The 24,406-nt window shown below is 49.0% G+C and overlaps 1 protein-coding gene across 9 annotated transcripts in view; it reads right to left on the minus strand.

The window, feature by feature from the left end:
• Window positions 1-24,406, minus strand: part of PDE1C (phosphodiesterase 1C) — a 260,612-nt gene that overhangs the window by 163,752 nt on the left and 72,454 nt on the right. For 2 of the 9 annotated variants that reach the window (XM_045587234.1, XM_036453786.2), the window contains exons 1-2: window positions 2,953-3,407; window positions 2,333-2,435 (exon numbers count right to left, since the gene is read on the minus strand). The exons of 4 other annotated variants lie outside the window; for them this stretch is intronic. In XM_045587234.1, coding sequence (XP_045443190.1) covers window positions 2,333-2,433 — 101 coding nt within the window. In that variant the 5' untranslated portion in view covers window positions 2,434-2,435; window positions 2,953-3,407. Of the gene's footprint in view, window positions 1-2,332; window positions 2,775-2,952; window positions 3,408-24,406 lie in introns of those variants that run through there. 3 more of the 9 variants (XM_036453787.2, XM_036453785.2, XM_036453790.2) reach the window with 3 other exon arrangements.

A 24,406-nucleotide genomic window follows, 5' to 3' on the forward strand; every position in this document is an offset into this window, starting at 1 on the left:
GTGTGGACAAACACACACTTCCCTCCTCTGGGGCTTCTATTTTGTGAGCTGCAAAAGTGTTATTTAGAGTTGTATAAACAAGCATGTGTTTTGGTTTCCAGAGTCTTTAGCAGCTTATTATAGCGCTACTGTTATGTTTCTTTAAAAAAAAAAAAAGCCATAGTAAGAACCATAATTGTAGTAAAAAGAAAATACATATTATATATGTCATAGTAACAATAAGCACATGCCCTTTCCATAATGTAGAAAGGGAAGTGGCAGAGCTCCCAGGATCGCAGGGCGTTTCGGTAGGAAGGGTAAAGAGAGGGGTTCCAAACCCTACATTTGTAGAAGAACCAATCCACCCACACCTTTTATGTTTAACGACACTGGATGCTGAGGAGATGGGAGAGACCAGAAAACAAACATTCGGATAACATCACACCCAATGCCTTGGGGAGAGAAGCCTAACAGTCATGACACAGAGAACGCTACAAGCGAGCTGTAAGGGAGGATGCTCTGTGGCACAGGGTCCCCCCGCCCCCCAACCTGGCTGAATCGCCAAACGCTCTCTCCAGCCGGAGTAGCTGGAAGGAGGTGGTGTGAACTGAGGAGCAGCCAGAAGAAGCAGCTTCTGAGGGCGGGAGTCCCTCCACCAGGGATGGCTAGGAGGCCCGGCGTGACCACACTCAGACACTGTATACCTTGGACCCGGGCTTTGTGGATACAACACACTTTCTGTGTGCAGCAAAATACGATCAGATGCCATGTTCGTTCCGCATGACATGAGCTTACTGTAAACACTGCTCAGACCCTGGCACTGTCGCCTATGCCTCCGCCGTCAGGACAGCCTGCCAGCCAGAAAGAGAATTTCCAAATAAGTTGCAGCCGCTGCTTGCAGCAGCCAGATGCTCTCCCCTTCCCACCCCTCGTGCCCTGTTGTTTGGCCTGGTTTCCCATTTAGAGCAATAGCAGTGAAGCTCATTGAGATTGCTAAAGGAAGGGCTTTTATAAATTGCTCTTTAAATAGGGACCTCCCCCCCCCCCTTAAAGAAACAGACTACCTTTGGCTTCACTTTCAAATAGCCCTGTTGGGACACAGCCTACCTAAGATGGAACTCACACAGATCCCTGCCTTTCCCCCCCCCCCCCCCCCCCCCCCACAGAGAGAAAGAGAGAGGGATAGAGTTAGAAACATCGATGAGAGAGAAACACCGATCAGCTGTCTCCTGCACAGCCCCAACTGGGGATGTGCCCACAACCAAGGTACATGCCCTTGACCGGAATCAAACCTGGGACCCTTCAGTCTGCAGGCCAATGCTCTATCTGCTGAGCCAAACCGGTTTCGGCGATCCCTGCTTTTTTTATTTGTTTTTGTTTGGGCTTTTGTTGGTGCTTTCTAACTTCCAGGGTCCCCCACTGCCTAGAGAATGTACGTGAAGAAAACTTTTTCTTTTAAACAGCCCTGCACATCTGATGCCAAATGCCCGATGCAGCGTTTCTGGTCATTAAGGAAGGTGTCTTTGGGACCTGCCCGGCCACCTGAGAAGCAGACTGTAGACATACAGCCACCACTAGAGCTTATGAAACTGCTTCCCAGAAGACACCCCATGTTCTCAGGACCCCACTCCTCGGTTCTCGCAACCAGACAGCGCCCAAAGAAGTGACTGAAATGCAGAGATTTTATCTACCAGTCCAACGAGAAGCCTGGGGCCACTGTGCAGAAAGCAAACCCCCTACCTGGCTGTTCACAAGCTACTAGGAAATCCAATATTGCCGCTGGTCCCCGAATTCTCCAAAATAGCCCTTCCTTTCCCTGGCCATTTCCCTGCCAGAAAGAAGCCTGGGGAAACGCCGGAAGTTGAACTAGGCTGGGACCAGGGAGAAGAGAGTTTGGCAGCCCCACTGCATGTGGAGGTTGAACTATTGTTCAGTTCTGGGACCTCCTGCCAAGGTGTCTGCAAGCACTCTGCAGAGAAAATGCTTCCTGTGATTAAAAAATAAAAGTCTGTGACCTGAGTCCCCACACTCTCCCCTCGCCCCTCCCCCTGGCAAAAAGGACCAGAAACATCTCTGTGGGGACTGAGCTGCTACAACAGAAACCTAAAGACCCGTCTCCTTCCCCCAGAGAAAGAGTGGCTTGGAAACAGCCAGGCAGGCGTTGGAAGTCAGGAAGACAGGTCTCTGACTGAAGGAAGGCGGCAGTGACTGTAATTCAGAGAAGCAGTTGTGGAACTTCTGAGCTGTGTGAAAGGGCCCTGCGGGGTCCCTGAGAGCCGTGGGGAGCCCGGCCTGTGGGGAAATGCTGACGGCAGAGGGAAAGGGGGCAAGACAAGGAAATCGCTGTACTTACAGCCCTCGGAGCCGGAGCCAGATTTTCTCGATCTGTTCCGGCTGCAAGTATTTCAGAGAGTTGCTCTCAAATTCTTCAATCTCCTTGGTCGGGGACTCCATCGCTGCAGGTTAGCAGGGGGAGTGAGGCTCAGAGAGTTGGGGCTGCCCCTCTGAGCCTGCCCCTTGCTCCGTGCGCTCCCCTGTCTGTGCCCCCCCCAAATCCAGCCTTAAAGCGGGTTGGGATGGCGGGCTACCCCAGGCCGGGGTGCCCCGGGGGGTAGGCAGCTCCGGTAAGCAGCCATGGCCAGGGGATATGCTCCCAACTCAGGAAGAAAGCGCCTGGGGTCCGGCTGGAGATGCATATATTTTTTTAAACAAAGCCCCCAGAGCAATCGGTGTGGCAGCTGAAGGACTGGCGGGGAGAGGGCGGGCCAGGTGGGGAGGAGAGGAGGCGAGCAGGGGAAAGTGGGGAGGGAGAGCGGGTAGGGGGGTGAGCAGGAGGAGCTGGCCGCAGGCCGGCCGGCGATCTGACCGGAGCCGGCACCCCACTCCCCGGGCTCCGCCCTGCGCCCCGGCCCGGCGCCCCCGCCCCGCCCCGCGCCCCGCTCCCCGGGGCCCCTCGCCGCGTCTCTCACTCACCAGCAGCCGCTCTGCTGACGAGCGAGAACACGGACAACTGGGCAAAGTCGTCCGTCAGCGCCCCGGGCCCGGCCCCCGGGATGGCGACCGGTCCGGCACCCGCGGGCGCGGAGGGAGGGGTGCGCCGGGCACCGCGGTCCGCAGGGCGCACGCGGGGCTCCAGCCTCGCCCCCCGGGGCCCGCATATGCCGGGGACCCCACGGGTGCGTCCGGGCTCCGGAAGCTCGCCCTGGAGGAGGAGCAGGGACCGGGCGCGGAGATCCCAGCGAGCGAAGAGGGATCTGGGTGCTCCCGGCGGCTGGGGGGCACAGCGGCGGCTGCGAGGGTCGAGGGTCGGAGGGGTGGGTACCCGGGGGACTCTCGTTCACGGCCAGCGCTCACTCACAAGCCGCCAGGAGCCAGTTCCATTTTAAATTATCAAAGCAGTTGATGGGAACTAAAGTAACCACACATCCCACTTACAAAGTCCTCTCTCTCTCCCTCTCTCCCCCTCTCTTCCGCTTCCCCCCCCTCTCTCTCTCTCTCTCTCTCTCTCTCTCTCTCTCTCTCTCTCTCCTCTCTCTCCCCTCTCTCTCTGTCTCTCTCCTCTCTCTCGGGAGCACAAGATAAACCAGCAGTAAGGAGTAGAAGTGGCTGCTGGTCAATGCCGCATCTCCTCGTTGGGTGATGGGGCAGGTGCTGAGACCAGAAGAGTTTTTGGCTCCACAAAGCTGCAGCTCACTGCCATGTCCTCCTGGGTAAATGTCATTGAAGGGGAAGCTCTGGCAGGGGGAACCAGGTTGGAGGTTGGGAGGGGGATTAACGGGACCCAAGGCAGAAAAAGACCCCATGGGTGCTCACGGGATGGCAGCCCTGACACCACAGAACTGGTGGTCAGACCCCTTGTAAATGTAGCCAGGGCACACCTGAGATTCCTTAACCCTACTTCCCCTGTGCAGGTGGGGGGCCTCCTAGCTGTCTCTTACTAGCAGACATTCTCCTGCTTCTCCAACACAAGACAAACTTAAAGGTGAGGCACAGGTTCAGTCCTGTGCAGGGACCCGGATGAAGGAATAAGATCAGAGTGTCTAAATCCTAAGTGCTCACCCATGTGGTACCCGCCGTTCGCTTTCAGGGAATCAGAGGTCAGGGTGAGGGGAACGGCATGTCTAGCCCGCCCTCTCTAGTGGAGAAGGTGCCTTCCTCAAGGGGAGGTGACAGACCTTTTTGATGGAAAAGGACTCCACCCCCACGGGCCACCAACCTGGAGCCACCTCAATGAAGGGTTTCTGGAAGCACACACATTGTCACGGCGTTCAGGCGTCCCTGCCAGGCAGTAAGCAGCCCACATATGAATGTGAAACCCATTTCCCAGAATAAAACCAGCTGCCACCCATGTCACCCACAGGGGACAGTCACCTGGAGGAGAGGGAGAGATGTTGGCAGAAGAGATTATTTTAGCAACTTGTTTGGGGAGTGCAAGACGGAGGCAGGTCCTCAAAGGGGGTTGGGGCCCGACTGCGCACCTTGGACTACCTCTGCCTGAACCTGGAGGTGTGGTAACGATGACGATAGCTCACACGTGACAGAACTCTCTGTGGTCCCAGCACTGTTCTCAGGGTCCACAGCACCCTGAGGCCAACACTGTGATTATCATCCCAGGGTATCAGTAAGAAAACTGAAGAGCTAGGGACTTACCTACACCCAATCGCACATGAACTAGACTGGCAAAGACCACATGACCTTATGAAGGCCCATGACCTTATCCCATACAAGTTTGTCCCCATCACGGGATCCCATTTTCCACACCTTTAAAGTGAAGAACGTAGGCAGAAAGATTTTTTTAAAATATATTTTTAATTGATTTCAGAGAGGAAGGAAGAGGGAGAGAGGGGGGGGGGAAATCAATGATGAGAGATAATCATTGACTGGCTGCCTCCTACATGGCCCCAACTAGGGATCGAACCCAAAACCGGAGCATGTGCCCTTGACCAGAATCGAACCCGGGAACTTTCAGCCCACAGGCTGACATTCTATCCACCGAGTCAAACCGGCTAGGCCCAGGAAGGTTTTCTTATGTCTGGCCCACCTTTATGAGTCTCTGGGTTACCTGGAGATACTTGGGGAAGGAATTGTCAGAGAGAGAGATGCTTATTGCCTAATTCATACTTAACTACGTGAAAAGATAGGAGGGAGTGACAATGATGACGTCCGTCTTCCTGCCCACACCCTGCCTGTGACTTTTCCTGGCATTAGTGGGCTTTTGATTCAGTCAGAGAAAAGCAAATTTTGGAAGAAAAGCGAAGGGGGAGCCTTTCACTGTAATCAAGCTCATCCGAAAGGGAGGACAAAAAATATTCTTTAAGAAAACGTTTCTGAAATATGATTTTGCTTCACTTTTAAAAACATTTTTACAGGTTAAACATGTATTACAGACTATAGAGATATAAATTTGCTTTATTTTAGGGCCATAATAGCTGTTGCGGCTAGAAGAAACTTCGAGACAATCCAGATGAGAAGTTTTGGGAATTTTTTCAAGCAACAGAGTATTATATTTCAAATAACATCTCAGGGCTGCCAATGTAAAGACAGGGCTGCCCTGGCTGAATGGGGAGTGGCGGTAGCTGGTTCTTAAGAACCAAGTCCGCCTCTGCCTGCTTAGCTGGCCTCTGGGTGACAGTGCTCCCACTTCCCCGCTAACTGAGGCCCAAGCACGGCCAAGCATCCCAGGGGCCTGGCTGCTCAGCCAGGGTTCTTCCTAAAGCACATCAGGAAAAGCTTGTCCTCTGTCTGCCAGCAACCTGTCACTCCTGTAGCTGTGTGGTGTTATTATGTCACTGGGGTTTTGTTCTTTCTGTGTCTGTCACAGGCGGGGCGAGCCTGATCATCACCGCAACGTGACAAGCCCCGGTTCCTCCTGGCGCTCTGCTCAGAGGCAAGCAAAACACAGGTGCAAACCCGCCGAGGAACACAAGGTCTAAGAAAATGCTAAGTTACTCACAGCTTGGTTTTGGAGGTTCATTTCCCCTGTGATTTCCTCTCCCAGCCTTGGAGTTAGACTTTTTAGGAAATCCTATGTGGTCATAGATGACTAAATATATGCAGATGTGCATGCATGCATACATAAATAAATACATATGACTGCTAATTTAAAATAGTCCCCCAAGCCGTAGCCTGATTTGGCTCAGTGAATAGAGCGTAGGCCCGCAGACTGATGGGTCCAGGAACAATTCCGGTCAAGGGCATACACTTTGGTTGCAGGTTCCCCAATCCTGGTTGGAGTTCATGCAGGATGCAACCAATCGATGTGTCTCTCTCACATCTCTCCATCTCTCCATCTCCCTTTCACTCTCTCTTAAAAAAAAAAAATTAATGGAAAAATATCCTTGGATGAGGATTAACTAAAAGTAAATAAATAAATAAATAAATTACCTATTTAAAAATAATAATAATAAAATAAAATAGTCCACCAAGTAGACATATAGTAACTTAACCTATACACTAGCCAACCTCTGCATCTTCAGCACTAAGAATTACAAGATCAAAAAGAAAGTGAGCTCTCGGTCCCTGGGCAGAGTTCAAGGAGAAGCTGATGATTAACAAGCGGAGAGGAATCAGGCTTTGAAGGCATGAAAATGACCCCTGAGATCTCTTTGCCTCTAAGATTTCATGAGTCAGTAATAATTACATTAACGACAACTACTACCTTTACCAGTTGGCACCATGCTAAGCACCTCATAAGTTGGTTCATTCATCCTCAACAAAACACTTCAGAGGAGTTTATGGTGCCTGTTTACAGGTAAAGACACAGAGGCCCCAAAGGTCTGGTCACTTTTGCAAAGACATCCAGCTAATAAGGGACAGGGCCAAGTTTTCAAAACCAGACCAGCATGCAAACCTCAAATCTCTTAGTTATACCACCTCCCTGCAGACATCTAAAAACACAAGCAATGGGGCACGTGGCAGAGAAGGTGGGGCTGCAGGGGCACAGGTGGAGGGGTCACTACCACTGGGGGAAATTAGGAAGGCTGCATAGTGGAGGTGACACGTGAACTGAATCTTAAAGATGGATGAATGGAAGATACTTACATGAAGGTGAGTGGAGGCTGGTGAGTGGAGGCAGGTGAGTGGAGGCGGGTGAGTGGAGGCGGGTGAGTGGAGGCTGGTGAGTGGAGGGGGTGAGTGGAGGCGGGTGAGTGGAGGCGGATGAGTGGAGGCGGGTGAGTGGAGGGGGTGAGTGGAGGGGGTGAGTGGAGGCGGGTGAGTGGAGGGGGTGAGTGGAGGCGGGTGAGTGGAGGCGGGTGAGTGGAGGCGGGTGAGTGGAGGCGGGTGAGTGGAGGCGGGTGAGTGGAGGCGGATGAGTGGAGGCGGGTGAGTGGAGGCGGGTGAGTGGAGGCTGGTGAGTGGAGGCGGATGAGTGGAGGCGGGTGAGTGGAGGCGGATGAGTGGAGGAGGATGAGTGGAGGAGGATGAGTGGAGGCGGGTGAGTGGAGGCGGGTGAGTGGAGGCAGATGAGTGGAGGGGGTGAGTGGAGGGGGTGAGTGGAGGGGGTGAGTGGAGGCGGATGAGTGGAGGCGGGTGAGTGGAGGCGGATGAGTGGAGGCGGGTGAGTGGAGGCGGGTGAGTGGAGGCGGGTGAGTGGAGGGGGTGAGTGGAGGCGGGTGAGTGGAGGCGGGTGAGTGGAGGCGGATGAGAGTGGAGGCGGGTGAGTGGAGGCGGGTGAGTGGAGGGGGTGAGTAGAGGCGGGTGAGTGGAGGCGGGTGAGTAGAGGCGGGTGAGTGGAGGCGGGTGAGTGGAGGCGGGTGAGAGGAGTTGGGTGAGTGGAGGCGGATGAGTGGAGGCGGGTGAGTGGAGGCGGGTGAGTGGAGATGGTAAGTGGAGGTGAATGAGTGAAGGCTGGTGAGTGGAAGTAGATGAATGAAAGCAGTAGCTCTGGAACGAGGCACTGCATGAAAAGTTGCCCAGAGGCATGAGATGGGATGAGGTATCCAGTGACCCACAAGCAGAAGCGTATGACAAGGGAGAGCCAGAGAAGAAGCTGGAAGGGTGAGCCAGATGGAAGAAACCTGGGCTCTTTCCTTCAGAGGATAGGGAGCCCTGGGGGGCTCTAAGCAGAGGGAGGCCTGGTCGCATGTGGCGGGTACTTGCTGTCCTGAACATACATCATACACTCGGGTCCGTTCCCTGGGAACCTGTGTACAGCAACCACGGGACAAAGGATAACCAGGGCTCCCGAGGAGGAATCCAGTTGCCAAATGCAGACAAGCTCTTCAGGTTCCCAAGAGGGAGGAATCAGTCAAAGAAAAGACAGCACAGCTCTGTCTCCCATGAGCACCCATCTTCCAGTTGCGATTATGACCGCTACTGGCTTTGACCTCCACGAAGCCAGCCAGTGCCCTGAATACATCCTCCAGAACTTGGCACAGGGATCATTGAGGGAGTCTGTTGAGGGGAGAATTATGGAGAAGCATGTGGAACATTGGAAGCCACACCAATGGGCACAGCAGCCCCTTCTCCCCTCCCCCATCAGGTACTGCCCCCTATCACGCTGCCCACAGTGGCTCTTCTCCTCTGGCTTCCCTTTCCAGCTTTTCCCTGTGACATCTTCTCTGTTTGGTTTTATGATTTAGGACAGACTCTGTCCTAGGATCCACCTTCACTTCAGAAAAAAAAGTAGAGGAAGAGGCAGTGAACTGAAATGGGGCTCTGAGTAGCCAACATCTCAAATGTCCACAGAGTAGTCCAGAGAGATGGGGAGAAGAACTGGGAAAAGAAACAGGAGTCGCAGCTCAGGATGGTCCCATGGAACCTGTCTGGGACCCACAGTTTTTGCCCCTCTCTCTGGCAGGATCCTTCAGTTGTCCTGACAGGAGAGCTCGTGGAATCCTCCCAGTAGAGGTGGCCGAAGCAGTGGCATTGAACCACGTGGGACCTAGAATAAGACACTTTTCTTCTCCAGCCATGGCTGGGTTGGACTCATTGACCTCTGGGATTTGAATTCCACAACCTGGCCTAGGCTGACCAAGCTTTTCATGGGCCCAAAGAAGCTACAGGAAAACCAGAGTCTAGACTTGTGTGTCACAGACATATCCTAAGCTGGCCAATCAGAGACCTCCACCCGTACCTCTGAGCAAAGTGATTGGTCTGAAGATTACAGGTGACTAAAGCAGATCAAATCCTGCTTCTTTATGGAAGAGCTGATGTGGCTACAGGAAAGAGAGAGAGAAGGTCTATTTCTCTCTTCTTTGAGATAACAAGCTAAAAGACTTGAAGTTATCTCGGCTCTGGGCTTATCTTATTACCAGGTGGAAACAGTGTACCAGGAAAAACATAAATGAAACCAATAGAGAAAAACAGAAGGAACTAGAGACAAAGGAAAAGGTGTGAAAGAATCTTTTGTGCCCCTTGATCCTGCTATGTCTGAAGCACAGACTTTCAAGTTATATGACTCAAGTGCTCCCTCCCCTTTTATTTCACTTCAACTAGGCTGAGTCAGATTTCTATCACTGACAACTAAAGGAATCCTAATACAACTCGTCTTAGTGTGGCTCAGTGATGTGCAGTGGTTGAGCATCGACCTATGAACCAAGAGGCCACTGGTTTGGTCCTCAGTCAGGGCACCTGCCCGGGCAGCTGATCAATTATTGATTCTCTCTCATCATTGATGCTTCTAGCCCTCTCTCTCCTTTACTCTCTCTGAAATCAATAAAAAAAATAGGTATTTAAAAAAACAAACACACACACACAAAACAGCAAAGGACAATATATGGCCAGTGTCTTAAATAATGGAGCTCTCATATGATATTAGTTCCTCCTCCAACTCCTAAATCCAATGGGAAATGAAGGGAAGGAAACTGGAAAATGGTACAGGACTGGGCAGAGCACCCAGGGTAAATATAGGAGGTTTACTCTCTTGATAAACAGATACAGTAATAATTTTAATAACTTTTTTATGATAACCTATCGAAGCATGCCCTAATACAGGCATTAGCCCCTCAGAACAACCCTGAAACACACATGATTACTATCCCCAGTTTAAGAATGAAAAGGATGGAGTCCTAGAGGGCTGCCAGCTTCCCTCTGCCCCGTCTGCCCTCCAGCTAGTGGCCGGGCAGCATGGCTGGACAAGGTGCCCTGACCCCTGGCCCCGGGGGTCACTCTGCCTCTCGGAACACACTGCCAGCCCAGCAGAAGTAACCTGCCTGCGCTACTGAAGCTGAGACTAAGATTTAGTTCATGTAAAACTGCTGGCCAAAGGACCAGCTGAGCTTCTCTGAGGAGGACTGTGCAGTGCATTCGTTTATGGTCCGAGGTGATTCCCACCAAATAGACTATATGCAACGAGCAAATGTGGGACATGGAAACAAAGGACTCTTCCACTAGACCAAACACTAACGTGGGGTTACTCGGGAGAAAGACAATAAGGTTCTACCTAGTTACCTTCCGGTGCATAGAGGGTTAACTTTCCATCCTCTTGCAGCTGCCCCTCCACCCAGGGGAATGAGGGAGACTAACTGCTCCTGACAGGATTTTCAAGATTGTCCTCAGGCACATCTCCACGGTCCATTCCCGCTCCCGTGATTCTCAGAAGTGGAAGGATTTTTAAGACCCCGGAGAGTAAGAGAATAGCATCTCCATGGATGCCTCCCACCCACACGCTTCTGACAGATCCCCGCTCATAAAAAGGCCCTGAAGGCACCTCGATTCAGCCCATGATCCTTCACACATACAGACCAACAGGCCCGTCAGAAGTTGATAGAAGCGTATGTTCATCCTCCTGAGACATAAACAGACTCCTAGGAGCAGGGAGTGGGATTTGATTTATGAGGAGGAAGGGAAACTTAGAGGCGCAATTGAAAAGTAATTAGCATGCAAAGCCAATCTTAGCCAGAAACTCAGTGCCCACGTGCCCGCACACCGTGGGCCCCGGTGGGCTCCACCACCCGCACAGGAGCTGCGTGGCTTCCCGCTGCCTGGGTTAATGCACACAGAGAACTGAAAATCACTCTCCTCCAGGGAGATTGGGAAGTGCTGGAGGGTTTTAACCAAAGCATTGAAAGGAACGAGTGCTGAGCCCTTGGAAATGGCTCCAATCAAGTCAATTAAGATCCCATTAGAAGCTATTCGCCTTTCACTGTGGGCAAACCAAACAGAGCCTTCTGGATCAATTAGTGTCTAAATAAGAAAGACTTCACTGAGCACCTCCCCCTCTGCTCCGGCTCAGAGAAGCTGTACGTGAATCAGTCTCCACCCCACCTTCCACATGACAAAGCTGAGGCGCCCTCTGCACCCTGTACAGAGATCAGGCTCCTTCGTCTGGGGTCCAGATCTCAAGGATCAGATTACTCATTTCCCACAGACATGGGAATGATCCCATCTATCAGGGACCAACCATTCCTGCCAGATTCATTCTAAGTGGCCCCTACAGAGGCAGCTACCTGGCCACTTTTCCTCTGTTCGCTTTGCAGGATTTACCTGTCTCTCACTGTGTGCTGGAGCCGACTGATCAGGGAAGGAATTTCAAGGCATGACCTTTTCAAAGTCCAACTGGGTCAAGGACTTACTGGTCATTTACTCCTGGTGACCTCTGAACACCATTTGAGGAAAATGTGTTCATGTGAATATATTGGCAGGGAAACTTACATCATTCAATTTGATTGTAAATGTGGTTAAAATTCAGGGATAGCCCACTTCCTGTGGAAACTGGGATTAGTAAGGGCATCATTTAAAACATAAAAGAAAAGAGGGTGGGAAGAAGGAAAGAAAGCTATTCCTAAAAATGGTTACAGCATATTTCAAGGCCAAAAGACTTCTGCCAATGTAATGACTGGACTTTTCTTTTTCTCTCTTTGTTTTAAACCAATTAAGCAGGTGCTTACATTTGAGAGCTTATCGGAGTTTGCTCTTCAGAAGTCCCTGCCAAGGCGTTATTCTGGGCATCGTGGCAGCGGGCTGGCGGCCGTCCTTTCGGACCCTGCACACCTTGGGCAGGCCCACTTGTTCGGCGGGCGGGTTGCCCAGGTGGCTGGAGCCCCTGCAGCATCTAGGAGGCCCCACTTGTCCCAGCTGATGCTGACGTCGCACCAAATCAGTATCCCCGACAGAGGAACCTTCTCAGCCGCAATGGATAGCACCCCAGAGATTCCCAAGCTCCCTGGTGCCCGCGAAGCGGAGGAAAAGCCCTCTTTGCACCACCTGGCAGCTCTCACCTCGCTCCCACCCGGCGCGCTTGCCTATCTTTAATCACCCGTGAAATGGTGCGGAGGAGGCTGCATGGAAATAACCCACGGGACGACCAGATGTGACTCACACTTGTCACCTCTGAAGGGAGGTAACATTTTGTTTGGATTCTGCTCTGGCCTGCCTCGAAGGGACACGAGAGAGAATACCTCCCTGTTCCAGGCGGGTGAGGACCGTGCCATGCCGCTGAAGAAAAGGGCCCACATCCATAATGCATGTAGACCAGCTGACACATCCAGCTCTCTGAGTGGCTGAGGAGACGTCAGATGTGTGGACAGGCCGGCACTGCCCTCTGAAAGGGCTGGTTTAACCCCGGGAGGTACCCAAGGACACTGCCAATCTCTCTCCTTACCACAAATGTAAATACTGCTGCCAACATGAGTAATGATAGTAACGGCATTGATACAGTGCTAATACACATAGCTACTACTTATCGTATGTTGCATGGACTACCCTCTGGCAAGCATGACAGCCCATGAAACCTCACACTGAAACTTCACTCGCCCAAGATCATACAGGGCATGACTGAGCCGGACTTTAACGCAAGCCTGTCCATGGCCCACTGCGGTGTCTCTCAGGAGGAGGTGTTTCTGTGTAAGTCGGGAGGCTCATTCTAGGTGGTCTGCCAAGGGCCCTCTGACCCAAAGCCCTCTGATGGGGGTGCTGTGACTTTGCAGTTACAGACCACCTCACGCCGTCTTTAAGTAGCTTTATGAATAAGGCCAAGGAGGCAAAGGAGAGAGGAGACCACGAGCCCAAGGCCACAGGTGTAGACATGGGCAACACCACATGAAAAAGGAGCCGCAGTGAGAGCTCCCGGAAGCTACCCTCTCAGCAAATGTCGGTGCAGTACTCTCAACTAGAGCCGTCATGCTGTTAGGTCTCCGGAAGGTACTCATCCTGCATAAGAGAATGCCTTTGACCAACATCTCCCCATTTCCTGCTCCCCGCCCCCCGCCCCCGCCCTGCCAACCACCACTCTACTCTCTGGGCTCCAATGCTAAGAGAGGAAATTTTGTTCTCAACACTCACATTCACACACTTACACACACACACACACACACACACACACTCACACACATACACACACTCACACACACACACTCACAAACACCCACACACACTCACACACTCTCTCTCACACACGCACACACACACTCACACACACACTCTCTCTCACACACACACACTCACACACACTCACACTCACAAGGGGAGGTGATGGATATGCTAGCTTGGCTGTTGTGATCATTTCACAATGCACACATATCAAAATTTCACATTGTGTGCTTTAAATATATACAGTTTTTATTTGCCAGCTATACCCCAGTAAGTTGGGGGGAAAGGGAGTCTGACACTGTCAGGATGGAAACTGCTTCAATCGCTCGTTTGAGGGTCTATTAGCCCCTGAGAGCCACAGCTCCTCCACGCTAGGGGGGCAGGAGAGGAGTGGGGGAGCGGAGGGGGAGAGTCCTTCACAGGTTTCACAGGGAGGCAGGCTCTGTCCCCAAGGTTACAAAGGACAGAGGGAAACACCCAAGCAGGCTGGGCCATGGTGGCACAAAGTGGGGTCTGGGGCTCCAGGTGAGAAAGCCTGCATTGGGCATCCCCAGGAAAGCCCTCTTCCTGCTTGTGCCCCAGCAGCATTCTGTCCCCAGGAGGAGGCGAGGCCACAGGAGAAAGGCCACTCGCTTTACCTCCTGACGGCAGGACAACGTGGTTTCTTGGTACCATTTTCTTGCCTCTTAAACTCCTCTCATTCTGTTCATCTGATTTTTCTCTTGCAAGAAAAATCAAAAGAAAGCATTTCCCTGGAATAATAATGGAAGTAAAGGCAGAGTGATGGGGGCTGGGATGAGATGCTACCGAGCTGAAAATACATAACGCGTGGGGTATGTGAGCCAGCAGCCTATTGTAATAATAATAATAATAATAATAATAATAATAATAATATAAAATTGAACACCGCCACACTTCTGCACGTACTGCCCTTTGGGGCAGCCCTTTTCTCGAGCTCCCTGAATCCTAACGCAGAACTAGGCAGAGGCCAGAGGATTGCCCAGGTGGCCACCCCCGTGATCTCTGCTCGGCCTGGAAGAGGGAAGCATTCGCAGCATCTGTGCCTCCGCATCTTGCACTGTCATCCGGGCAGACTCGGCGTGGTTCCAGCTGCGTGGGAGCAAGCCTCCGAGTCCCAGCGGCACCAGGATTCCCAAGGCAGACGCGGGCCTTCCTCTCACCGCCCAGCAAGCTGAGGCCCAGCACCAGCACCAGACAAAGCCGTCTTCCCCTGGAATCAGCATTTCGGGGTTCCCATCACACGCCCCTGTGCGGAGAAGCCTGCATGGTAGACCAGCCATGGGGTTTGGGGCAAGTTCTAAGCTCTTACAGATCAAGGGCATCCTTGGCGAAGCTAATAAAAAGTTGCAGGCGCTCTCTGTACCTATTTCAATCTAACGTATACACTATGATTTGCATATATTCATATATGTTAAGAAGCTCTGGAACTCTGCTGGAGCTCATCCAGCCCCCTTTTCCAAAAATTCTGCTGTGGCTCAGTGTGTGTGAGTGTGGTGTGGTGTGTGTGTGTGTGTGTGTGTGTGTGTGTGTGATTTAGTTTGCTCTTCTTAGCACTAAAAGAAAACGGCATGAACTAAAAGACGACACACTAATAAAAGATATATTTAAGTTCTTCTAAAGGAGCACTGTAGTTGATGAGCATCAAATATACAGCAAGTTCTCTACCAGGAATAAGATACACATGCATGCATTTAATCCTCTTTACAATTTGAGTCTTTCCTATTTCCCTCGCTATCCCCAGTGCCATGCACGGTGCTGGTGCTTACTGAACACTTGCCGAGTGAGTGAATTATTACTATTTTATAGCTGAGGAAACAGCCTCTGAGAGGTCAAGTAACTGACACAAATCAGACAAGGAATACATGGCAATGGTATGATTTGAACTCAGGTCTGCCTGTTCCCTTCCCTCTATGTCTTGATGAACATTTAATATGATCTTCTCTGAGACTGAAGCAAAGACATAAAAAACATAATAAATAAATGATGTGCTGTGTTACTGGCAAGAGTTGTGGGAATCAGGAAAAGTCAAGGAGGGGGACAGGGAGTATGTGGCAGGCAGGGGGCAGGTTCCAGAACTGACCAGGGTGATCATTGTGGGCCTCCCCCGAGGACGAGATTTGAAGAAAATCTTGAGGAAGAGCAGAAGGTGAGCTATGCAGGGGAGCATGCCAGAGAGGGGCGGAGGCAGAAGTACACCTGTGGCTCAAGGAAAGGACCAGTTGTGGCTGGAGCTGGGAGACCAGGGAGAGAGACAGAGGAGGTGAGGCCCGCGAGGTAAACGGGGCTGCAGAGAGACCATAGTGGCAGTCACTGCAAAAACTCTGCCTTTTACTCGGCCTGAAATGGGAACGCATCTCGAGACCTGGAGTGGAACAGTGGCATGATCTGACTTCCATTTCCAAAGACCACTGTGACTGCTGGCATGAGGCCGGAGCGGGGCGGGGGCTAGGGCAGGGGTGGGACGCCACACTCAGCTGTCCAGGTTAAAGATGCTGGTGTGTGGCAGTGGTGGTGGAGAGAATTATATTCCAGAAACGTGAGAGAAGAGACAAGGCAAGGATGACTCCAAGGATTTGGCCCAAGGAACAAAACTGGCATCTGTTCAGGCTCCTCCCTCCCCTCTGAGAAGACAAACCTTGAAAGCCTGCTGTCTCATCCTCAAGGCCTCGAAACCAATCTGAGAGGAGTAATATGATATTTGCAGTTTCCAAAGATCTTTTTTATGTGTGTGTGACAGAGGTGTTTCTCTGCAAGCCTTGTTAAAAGAAGAAAGAAAGAAAGAAGAAAGAAAGAAAGAAAGAAAGAAAGAAAGAAAGAAAGAAAGAAAGAAAGAAAGAAAGAAAGAAAGAAAAGAAAAGGAGGAGGAGGAGGAGGAGGAGGAGAGGAGGCGGGAGGAGGAGGAGGAGGAGGAGGAAGGGAAGGAAGAAGGAAGGAAGGAGGAAGGAAGGACGGAAGAAGGAAGGAAGGAAGGAAGGAAGGAAGGAAGGAAAGAAAGAAAGAAAGAAAAGGAAGGAGTTTCTTAAAAATATATATGTTTTACCTGGCCAGAATGGCTCGTGGTTGAGTGTTGACCTATGAGCCCAGAGATCACCGGTTCAATTCCTGGTCAGGGCACGTACCCGGGTAACAGGCCTATTCCTCTGTAGAGGTCGAGCAGGAGGCAGACGATCAATGATTCTCATCGTTGATGTTTCTCTCTCTCTCTCTCTCTCCCTCCCTCCCTCTCTGAAATCAATAAAAATATTTTTAAGTGTGTTTTTCATTTGATACAAGTTTTAGAAAGCAAGCTTTGGAAAGTGTTTTCTTTGTCTTATTCCTCACCTTCATATCTAAGGCTGTGTGGCCTTCTCTCCTGCTCTGCTGGCCAGCAGGTCAGTATTGGACACACCTACACCACCCCCTTCCCCACCCTCCCTGCTGGCCACTCAGCTGTGCTTTCAAACAGCTTTCTGCAACTGGGAGCTCTAAGCAGACACTGATTTCCACGTGACCAAATCTGACACTGAAAGTGAGAAGCCAGGGCTGTCCCCTCTCCCTCGTGAAAAGCGGAGGCATTCCAGGTTCGCCTCGGCTGCCAGGCATATGTCTAGCTGTCAGCTCTGGACACAACCAAGAGTGAGTCTGGAGCTCACTTCCGGTCACACTGCTCAGCTGAGGAGACTGTCGACAGGTTAAAGCAGAAAATGCCAAAGGGTTTGCAGAGGGCGAGTCTCCCCCTTCCTTCCTTCCTTCGAGGGTTTGCTTTCTAAAAATGCTAAAATGCAAAGGCCACGATGATAGAAAACCTGTATTTCTGTAAGGAAATACTTACTGCACACCCACTGTGTGCCTGGCGCTACTGTCCCAGGAAATCTACACGACACTGCATTGTCCTCGCCATGAGAAGAGTAGAGAAAAGTGAAGCAAGTTGCCCTAAGTGATCCGGCGAGTCAGCTCAGATGTCTGACTGCAGTGACAGCTTTCACCATAGCGGCGGTAAGCGTGACCGACTGACCGCACCTGCCTGGGGCTGAGGGCTCCCGGGATGCTGGATGCTCCACTTTATTTTTTTTTTAAATATATTTTATTGATTTTTTTTTTTTTTACAGAGAGGAAGGGAGAGAGATAGAGAGTTAGAAACATCGATGAGAGAGAAACATCGACCAGCTGCCTCCTGCACACCCCCTACTAGGGATGTGCCCGCAACCAAGGTACATGCCCTTGACCGGAATCGAACCTGGGACCTTTCAGTCTGCAGGCCAATGCTCTATCCACTGAGCCAAACTGGTTTCGGCAGGATGCTCCACTTTAAAGGCAGGAGAGTCTCAAATATACCCAGATACGACAGTCACCCTGGCTGCCACTTGAAATAAAAATACGTACTTAGAAACTGTAGTCTTCAAGAATACCTTGATAAGTCAGTAGAATAACTGAAGTCTTTTGAAACATCATTGAGAGCATTACTGGTAAAAGTGTGCACCCTTCCGTAAGATACACGTAGGCTCCTTGGGGGGTCACCTTGAAGTCAGGAGCACATTTCTTTCCCACCCCATTAATGGCCAGTCTTCTGCAATCACAGAGGGAGGCCTTGGTGAGAATCTGCAGCAGAACATTAATCGCCAATTTCCTACACGGTCAACCCTGCACCAGTTATCATCAATTCCTCCAGCTGACCCAGAGCAAGCCTTCCAGTTGGGAGTGTTGCCAAATCCAGTTGCCTTTGCATCTGTTTTCTGCAGAAAATCACCGGCATCTCTTGAGCTGGTCGTTTCAATTTATATCCCTGACTAATTTACCTCCGGCCTCTGGCCAGCATCTTGCGGAGGGGACATCAATGAATTCAGCCTCTTGGGATGAGGTTCACCTGCTCAGAAAGGTGTGCTGCTTCCACAGAGCCTAGTTCACACCGCTTGCTACTGCTGCTCATTCATCCACTCCACAAACATGTTCGCCAACTTAGGGCCACGCCTAGGCCTACTCTCTCCCTGTGCCTGGTCAATTAGGAAAGAACTCCCCCGTCAGGGAGTCTCCTTGGTGTGGTGCCCTGAGACCTAGACAGTGACAGGTGGTGACACAGAAGACATCTCCCTTCTCTTTATCATCCAGTGACCTGAGCAAAGATGCTGAAGGACAAAAAATAGCTGAAACTATTGAAGAGTTGCCCTGGGCCTGTGGGCTTTGAGCGGCCAGCCCAGGGTGCCTGGGGTAAGGGGCCCTTGACACAATCTTCTGTGCTCTAGACACTGCTGGCAGGTGAACCGGGGACAGGTGAGTCCTTCCCTCCACTTCCCTCCACAGGCTGGGCACACAGCAAGGCAGTCTTCGGCCCACCTTCTGATCTCGGGGATAATTTCCAATGGAAAGGAAGGAGAAGGTGTCACTCTGACCCAGAAATAGATGGAAAGGGACTCCTGCCGCTCTAACAGGAGTGTTTAGGCCCCCAACCTATCTCTCTCTTCTCATGCAAGTGTCCCCCAAGACAATGGTGTGCTGGTAAATGTGTAACAACTGGCTCTCTAAGGGAAGGGAAGAGGGGCTCATTCGTAGCATTTGCTCATTTCTGGCATGTAAGTATTCCCACCATGGCCAGTTTCAATCTACCTACATGACATCACTGAACACAGAGTTGGGAAGAGATGCTAGCAATGGTTCTCACAGCACCTCCAGTGCAGAACTACTCAAATCCCCACACCAAGAACTCAATCCCTCTTCCTATTCTGGAATGAGGGAGGAGAGGGATTGTGTTGCAAGAATGAGCAAGCAACAAGAGCCTATGGGGGCAGCACATGACATTTTGCTAGACTGCAAAGGAGGTTGTGTGGATTTTTACTCCTTAAGGTCAAGTACACTTAAAAAGATGCTATGATGCCCTAACCAGTTTGGCTCAGTGGATAGAGCATTGGCCTGCGGACTGAAAGGTCCCAGATTCGATTCTGGTCAAGGGCATGTAACCTTGGTTGCGGGCACATCCCCAGAAGGGGGCGTGCAGGAGGCAGCTGATGGATGTTTCTCTTTCATCCATGTTTCTAACTCTCTATCTCTCTCCCTTCCTCTCTGTAAAAAATTTTAAAAATATTTTTTAAAAGATGCTGTGAGAAAGAAGCAATTATTATTAAACAGATAAGAAGACCATGTCAGAGTGGTCTATTTATTATTTATTTATTTGTTCACATCTCCCCATAGAGGAGTGCAAGGGTTCTGTCTACAGCGTAGGTATGACGATGGGGCTCCCCAGATTTAAGTCTTTCAGTGGCTCCCTATTACTCATAGGATGAAGTCCCCGATAAGTGGTGTGGCATGGAGGCCATCTTTGCCCGATCCCACCTTCTCCCCAGCTTTATCTTCTGTTTGTCACCTCTCTTCACCACCCTGCCACCTTGACTCAACTCCAGCCACGCTGCGTGGAGTTCCCAGCTCTGGCCAGGAATCACAGCTTCCCCCTCCACTATTTCTGGAACTCCTCCTCTCTGCCCGCCTCCCACCCCCAGCTGCCATCCACATCTCTTTCTATTGATTTATTGTCCTTATTTCTTTAAAAGACACTCTGCCCCTCTATACTAACTAACTCTTTGAAGGCAAGAGCTGGGCTAATTTGTCCTCCAGGACGTACAGGAAATGTTGAATAAATGCTTGCTGAAATCATCTTATTTCATTAAGAAAAGTAGTCTCACTGCTCAGATTTTTGTATGTTCAGGTTGCCTGAAGACTGAAAATGTTCTTGGAAAAGAACCCAGACAGGGTGGTTTCTCTGATGAGGCTGCAAGTCAGACAACAAAAACTGGTCCCCTCTGTGCCGCACAGCCAGTCCCTCCTGCACCCTCGGTTTCCTCCGTCCAGACAGTGGCGCCGGAGATGTGTCACTCCCAGCAGCCTTCCTCTACGAGAGCAGTCTGCCCTTTGCTGCTGGGTCACAGTAGGCAGCTGCAGAGGTTATGTGGTTTGGCTAGAATCACACTGGCCTTGACCTGGGTCAGGGAATGCTAAGTGAGACACAAATGTTTATTATCATAGCTCCACGGCCCACTTTGGAACTCAAACAACGTGAGGCTTTGCTTCATCCTAATATATCCAATATGCTGCTCCGGCACGGATGTTCTTCATCAACTCAGTTTGCAGAGTAAGATTGCTGCTTCGGGGGAAGCTGTTCTTTCCACTTCTTGCACTTCAGAAATATGGTGAGTCAGACATCAACTATCTTACGCAATAGTAGATATATCCTCCAGAGCTTCACCCCAAATGAAACCTAAACAAACTCAGTTATAAGGAAATTGCCTACAGGATAACTCAATACAACAAGGTCCTGGACAACAGGCCCCTCTCCAGCCTCAATAGGTACCAAGTCCAACCATCTATCCCATGCAGTTTCAATGTTTCCCATAACAGTATGTTGCATGGAATGATCAATTGGCATCATAAAAATGGCCTCTGGTCAAATAAGTTATAGAAATGCTAGGTTGCAAGATATGAAACAGTTCCCTTACTGCAGGACATCAGAGAGCTTTAGCATGCCAAGATGTATTATCGTCCTCCAGAATGCAGTAAGGTATGCCGTGTTCCCCAGACTTAATGAACCGTGGAAACCCCACTTGCCTCCTTCTTTGATGGATCACCTTTAGGCACCGATGCTCTCCCAACAGCACTTTGGGAATCCAGTTCTAGCCTCAGGAACTCACTCAATCACTGAGCAGGCCAGGCACCTCAACCAAAGCCAGGGAAAGGAAGCATCAATGGTTTGGGGGGAAATTTTTAAATCTCTTGTTAGAGGAAAACACAGGATGAAGTCATACAACAGAATGTTAAAATATCTCCAAAACAATAATTTGCAATCCCAAGAATAGAGCCACAGAGAGCATCCAATACTTCCAAGAGAATAAACTGTTCATTTCTCCAACATTTTATGATTGTCATCAAAGTAGAACTAGCACAGGCTTGGGAATTAGATACACATGCATTCAAATCTTCTTTTCACTGGTTCTAAACTTGCCTACTGTAGGACTGTTGAGAGAATTAAATAAAATAATGAGTACTATCACATAATAAAAAGCAATTAATACAAACCTAAACCTTCTATGATATAGAAAACATCTCACTATGTCTTATGCAAATAACCTATGCTCTGTCTACATAGAAGCTATGGTTCTATTCCAAGCTCTGGTACATGTCCTGGTGCAGAATAAATCTCTATTAGTCAAGGCTCTCCAGATACACAGAATCTATAGTATATATATCATTGGGTGGATGGATAGGTAGATATAGATATAGATATAGATATAGATATAGATATAGATAGATAGATAGATATAGATATAGATATAGATATATAGATATGAGTGTATATATGAGTGTATAGATAGATATGATTTATTATAAGCTCTCATAATGACTTCTTGGCTGAGAAGATATGCAGTTGGCAAGCTGGAGAACCAGGAGAATCAATGGTGTCATGTCCAATCTGAAAGCCAGCAGTCTTGAGAACGCAATAGAGCAATCGTTTCAGTCCGACACCAAAGGCCAGAAAAGATCAATGTGCCAGCTCAAGTAGTCAGGCAAAAGAAGTTCCCTCTTGCTCATCCTTCTTGTTCTATTCAGGCTTCAATTGACTGGGTGAAGAGCACTCACACTGGGGAGAGCCATCTGCTTGACTCAGACTACTGATTCAAAGCTAATCTCAGCCAGTAACATCCTCACAGCCAAACCCAGCATATTATTTGGCCAAATGTCTGGCCACCTCATAGCCCCATCAAGTTGACACATAAAATTAACCATCACAACATCTAAATACAGCTACTGAAATAACAAGGATGAGGAAATGTGGAATTTGGAGCTGTCATACAACCAATGTGTCAAGCAGCAATGCCAAATGACAACCCACAAGTCCTAAATAACTGGAGAAATCATTCAATAATCTAGATAAAATGACTATTCAATAGTCTCATCTACTGCCCACTGACTCGCCCCCTAGATCAGTAGATCATGGTTCCAACTTCAATGGCAACATTGGAGAACTATAAATAAAAGGAAAAAATGCTTTGAGCCATCAAACACTAAGAACAATGTTTTTCTCACCAATCAGAAAGGATATATGCACCCCTATATTCATAGCAGCACAACTTACAATAGCTAAGATTTGGAAACAGCTAAGTGCCCATCAGCAGATGAGTGGATTAAAAAACTGTGATATATCTATACAATGGAATACTACACTGTTGTAAGAAATCAGGAACTTTTACTATTTGCAACAGCAAGGATGGACCTGGAGATCAAGCTAAGTGAAATAAGCCAGTTGAAGAAGGATAATATCATATGGTCTCACTTACCTGTGAAATATATAATAAACATCATAAACTGATTAACAAAAATAGAGCCAAAGAAAAAAAAATATTTTAGAATATAATAGAAGTAATCCTGTTATTTGCAGTTTTAATATTTCCTACAACTTGTGTGATATTATACTATGTTAGTACAGTTTGGATAATATTACTATATTTAAAATATTTTTTCTTGAAATAATAATGTTTATTGCATAAATTATTATACTTAAAATTGTTTTTTTCTTGGAAAAAAAAAAAAGAACAATGTTTCTTTGTTTGATTGGTTGTCTTAGTCATATACCCTTATGCTATTGGTGCCTACTAGAAGAAGAAACAATGAAACACCCCTCAAACTTCTTCCAGCACACACACAAAAAGAAAGAACTGTTAAGGAATGTAACTGAGATTACCACTGGGAAATGGGTGGGTAATTAGGAAGAACAGTTGCTACAAGCACTATGATTTCAATTGATGAGACTCTAACTACAACCTTCATTCTGTTGGCTTCTTCACACTCCACTTTTAGGGGCAGCACAAGTCACAAGGTAACAGGGCAGGAAAAGAAAGAAAAAAACTAACAACTGCTGGGCACTGATGTGCCAGGGACTGTGCCAATCCTTTTCAAGACATTGACCCACATAATTCCCACCACGATCCGGAGGCAGGTAAGCATTGATGTTCCCCACTTTGTAGCTGGGAGAACTGAAGGGAAGCGATTTGCCCAAGGTCATAGAACCTTGAGGAGCCTTTCTCCTTACGGAGAATGAGTATTATATAAATGACTATACTTGCCCCTTTTTTAAAGATGCCACAAAACTCAAATTCAAATAAATGATCATAACACAATCTCTGCTCCTAGATTTTAATTTCTATTTTTCATGCATTCTTATAAGCCAAATCAAATCCTTTATGAATCAAAGTAGAATAAAGACAGGTAGGAAGATGGGTGCCACGGACAATGATAGAGATTTATCTGATTCCAAAGATGTTAGATTGAAGGGACTGAGTTGAACTGGGTTTGTGCTTTATTTTGTTTTGTCTGCATCCTTCAGGATTTTCTGGAGTGAATCTAGATCTCTTTATCTGAGGCTTGCAGCAGACCGATGAGTAATTCCCTCTAAGACCATCCCCATCTTCTCTCTCCTATAGAATGGGCCCAGGGTTCTTTTTCCACAGCACTGACCTATCCGAACAGGTTGTATGCAGCCATCTTGTAAGGGCATGACAGTCAATTTGCATATTAGCTCTTTATTATATAATAGAATGGCTCCTTCGTCCATTAGTCTGTGCCAGGGAACAGCCCCTGAGACTCCAATCCTCTCCTATTACCCAGCAGACCAGGTGGCACATGGCTACCCCCTCAGTTTTTACATTCAGCATGAAAGGGAAAAAAGAAAAGGAGAAAGAAGAAAGGAGTAAAGGACTAAGGGGGAGTAAGTGGGAGGGAGGGAGGAAGGGAAGGAGGGATGCAACATTTCTGTATGTCAAACTTCAAGCTGTTTTACTATGACATTCCTAAGAAAGAATTTCTTATTTGAGGAAATAAGTGGTATAAATTCTGCAATGTTTGATAGGAAAATCAATCCATAGTTCTGGTTGTTCCCATTAGTTGCCCAGTGCCATAAATTAAATGCCTGCTTGTGGCATATTAATCTACTTTCCCTTAAATTACACACTCATGCCATATGCTTTGATCTGCCAATCTCTACTAAATTAAAGCAAATGCAAAAATGATGTTTTACTCAAATTTTTCAGTAAACTATGTTAATATTTCAGTCTTGGCTAAGGCCTTATAGAGTCAGGCATTGACCTTCCCTTTTCATCAAGACTGGCCTATCCATGACCCACCTACTTGCCCGAATAAG

Source organism: Pipistrellus kuhlii, unplaced genomic scaffold (assembly GCF_014108245.1).
Source record: "Pipistrellus kuhlii isolate mPipKuh1 unplaced genomic scaffold, mPipKuh1.p scaffold_m20_p_26, whole genome shotgun sequence".
NCBI lineage: Eukaryota > Metazoa > Chordata > Mammalia > Chiroptera > Vespertilionidae > Pipistrellus > Pipistrellus kuhlii.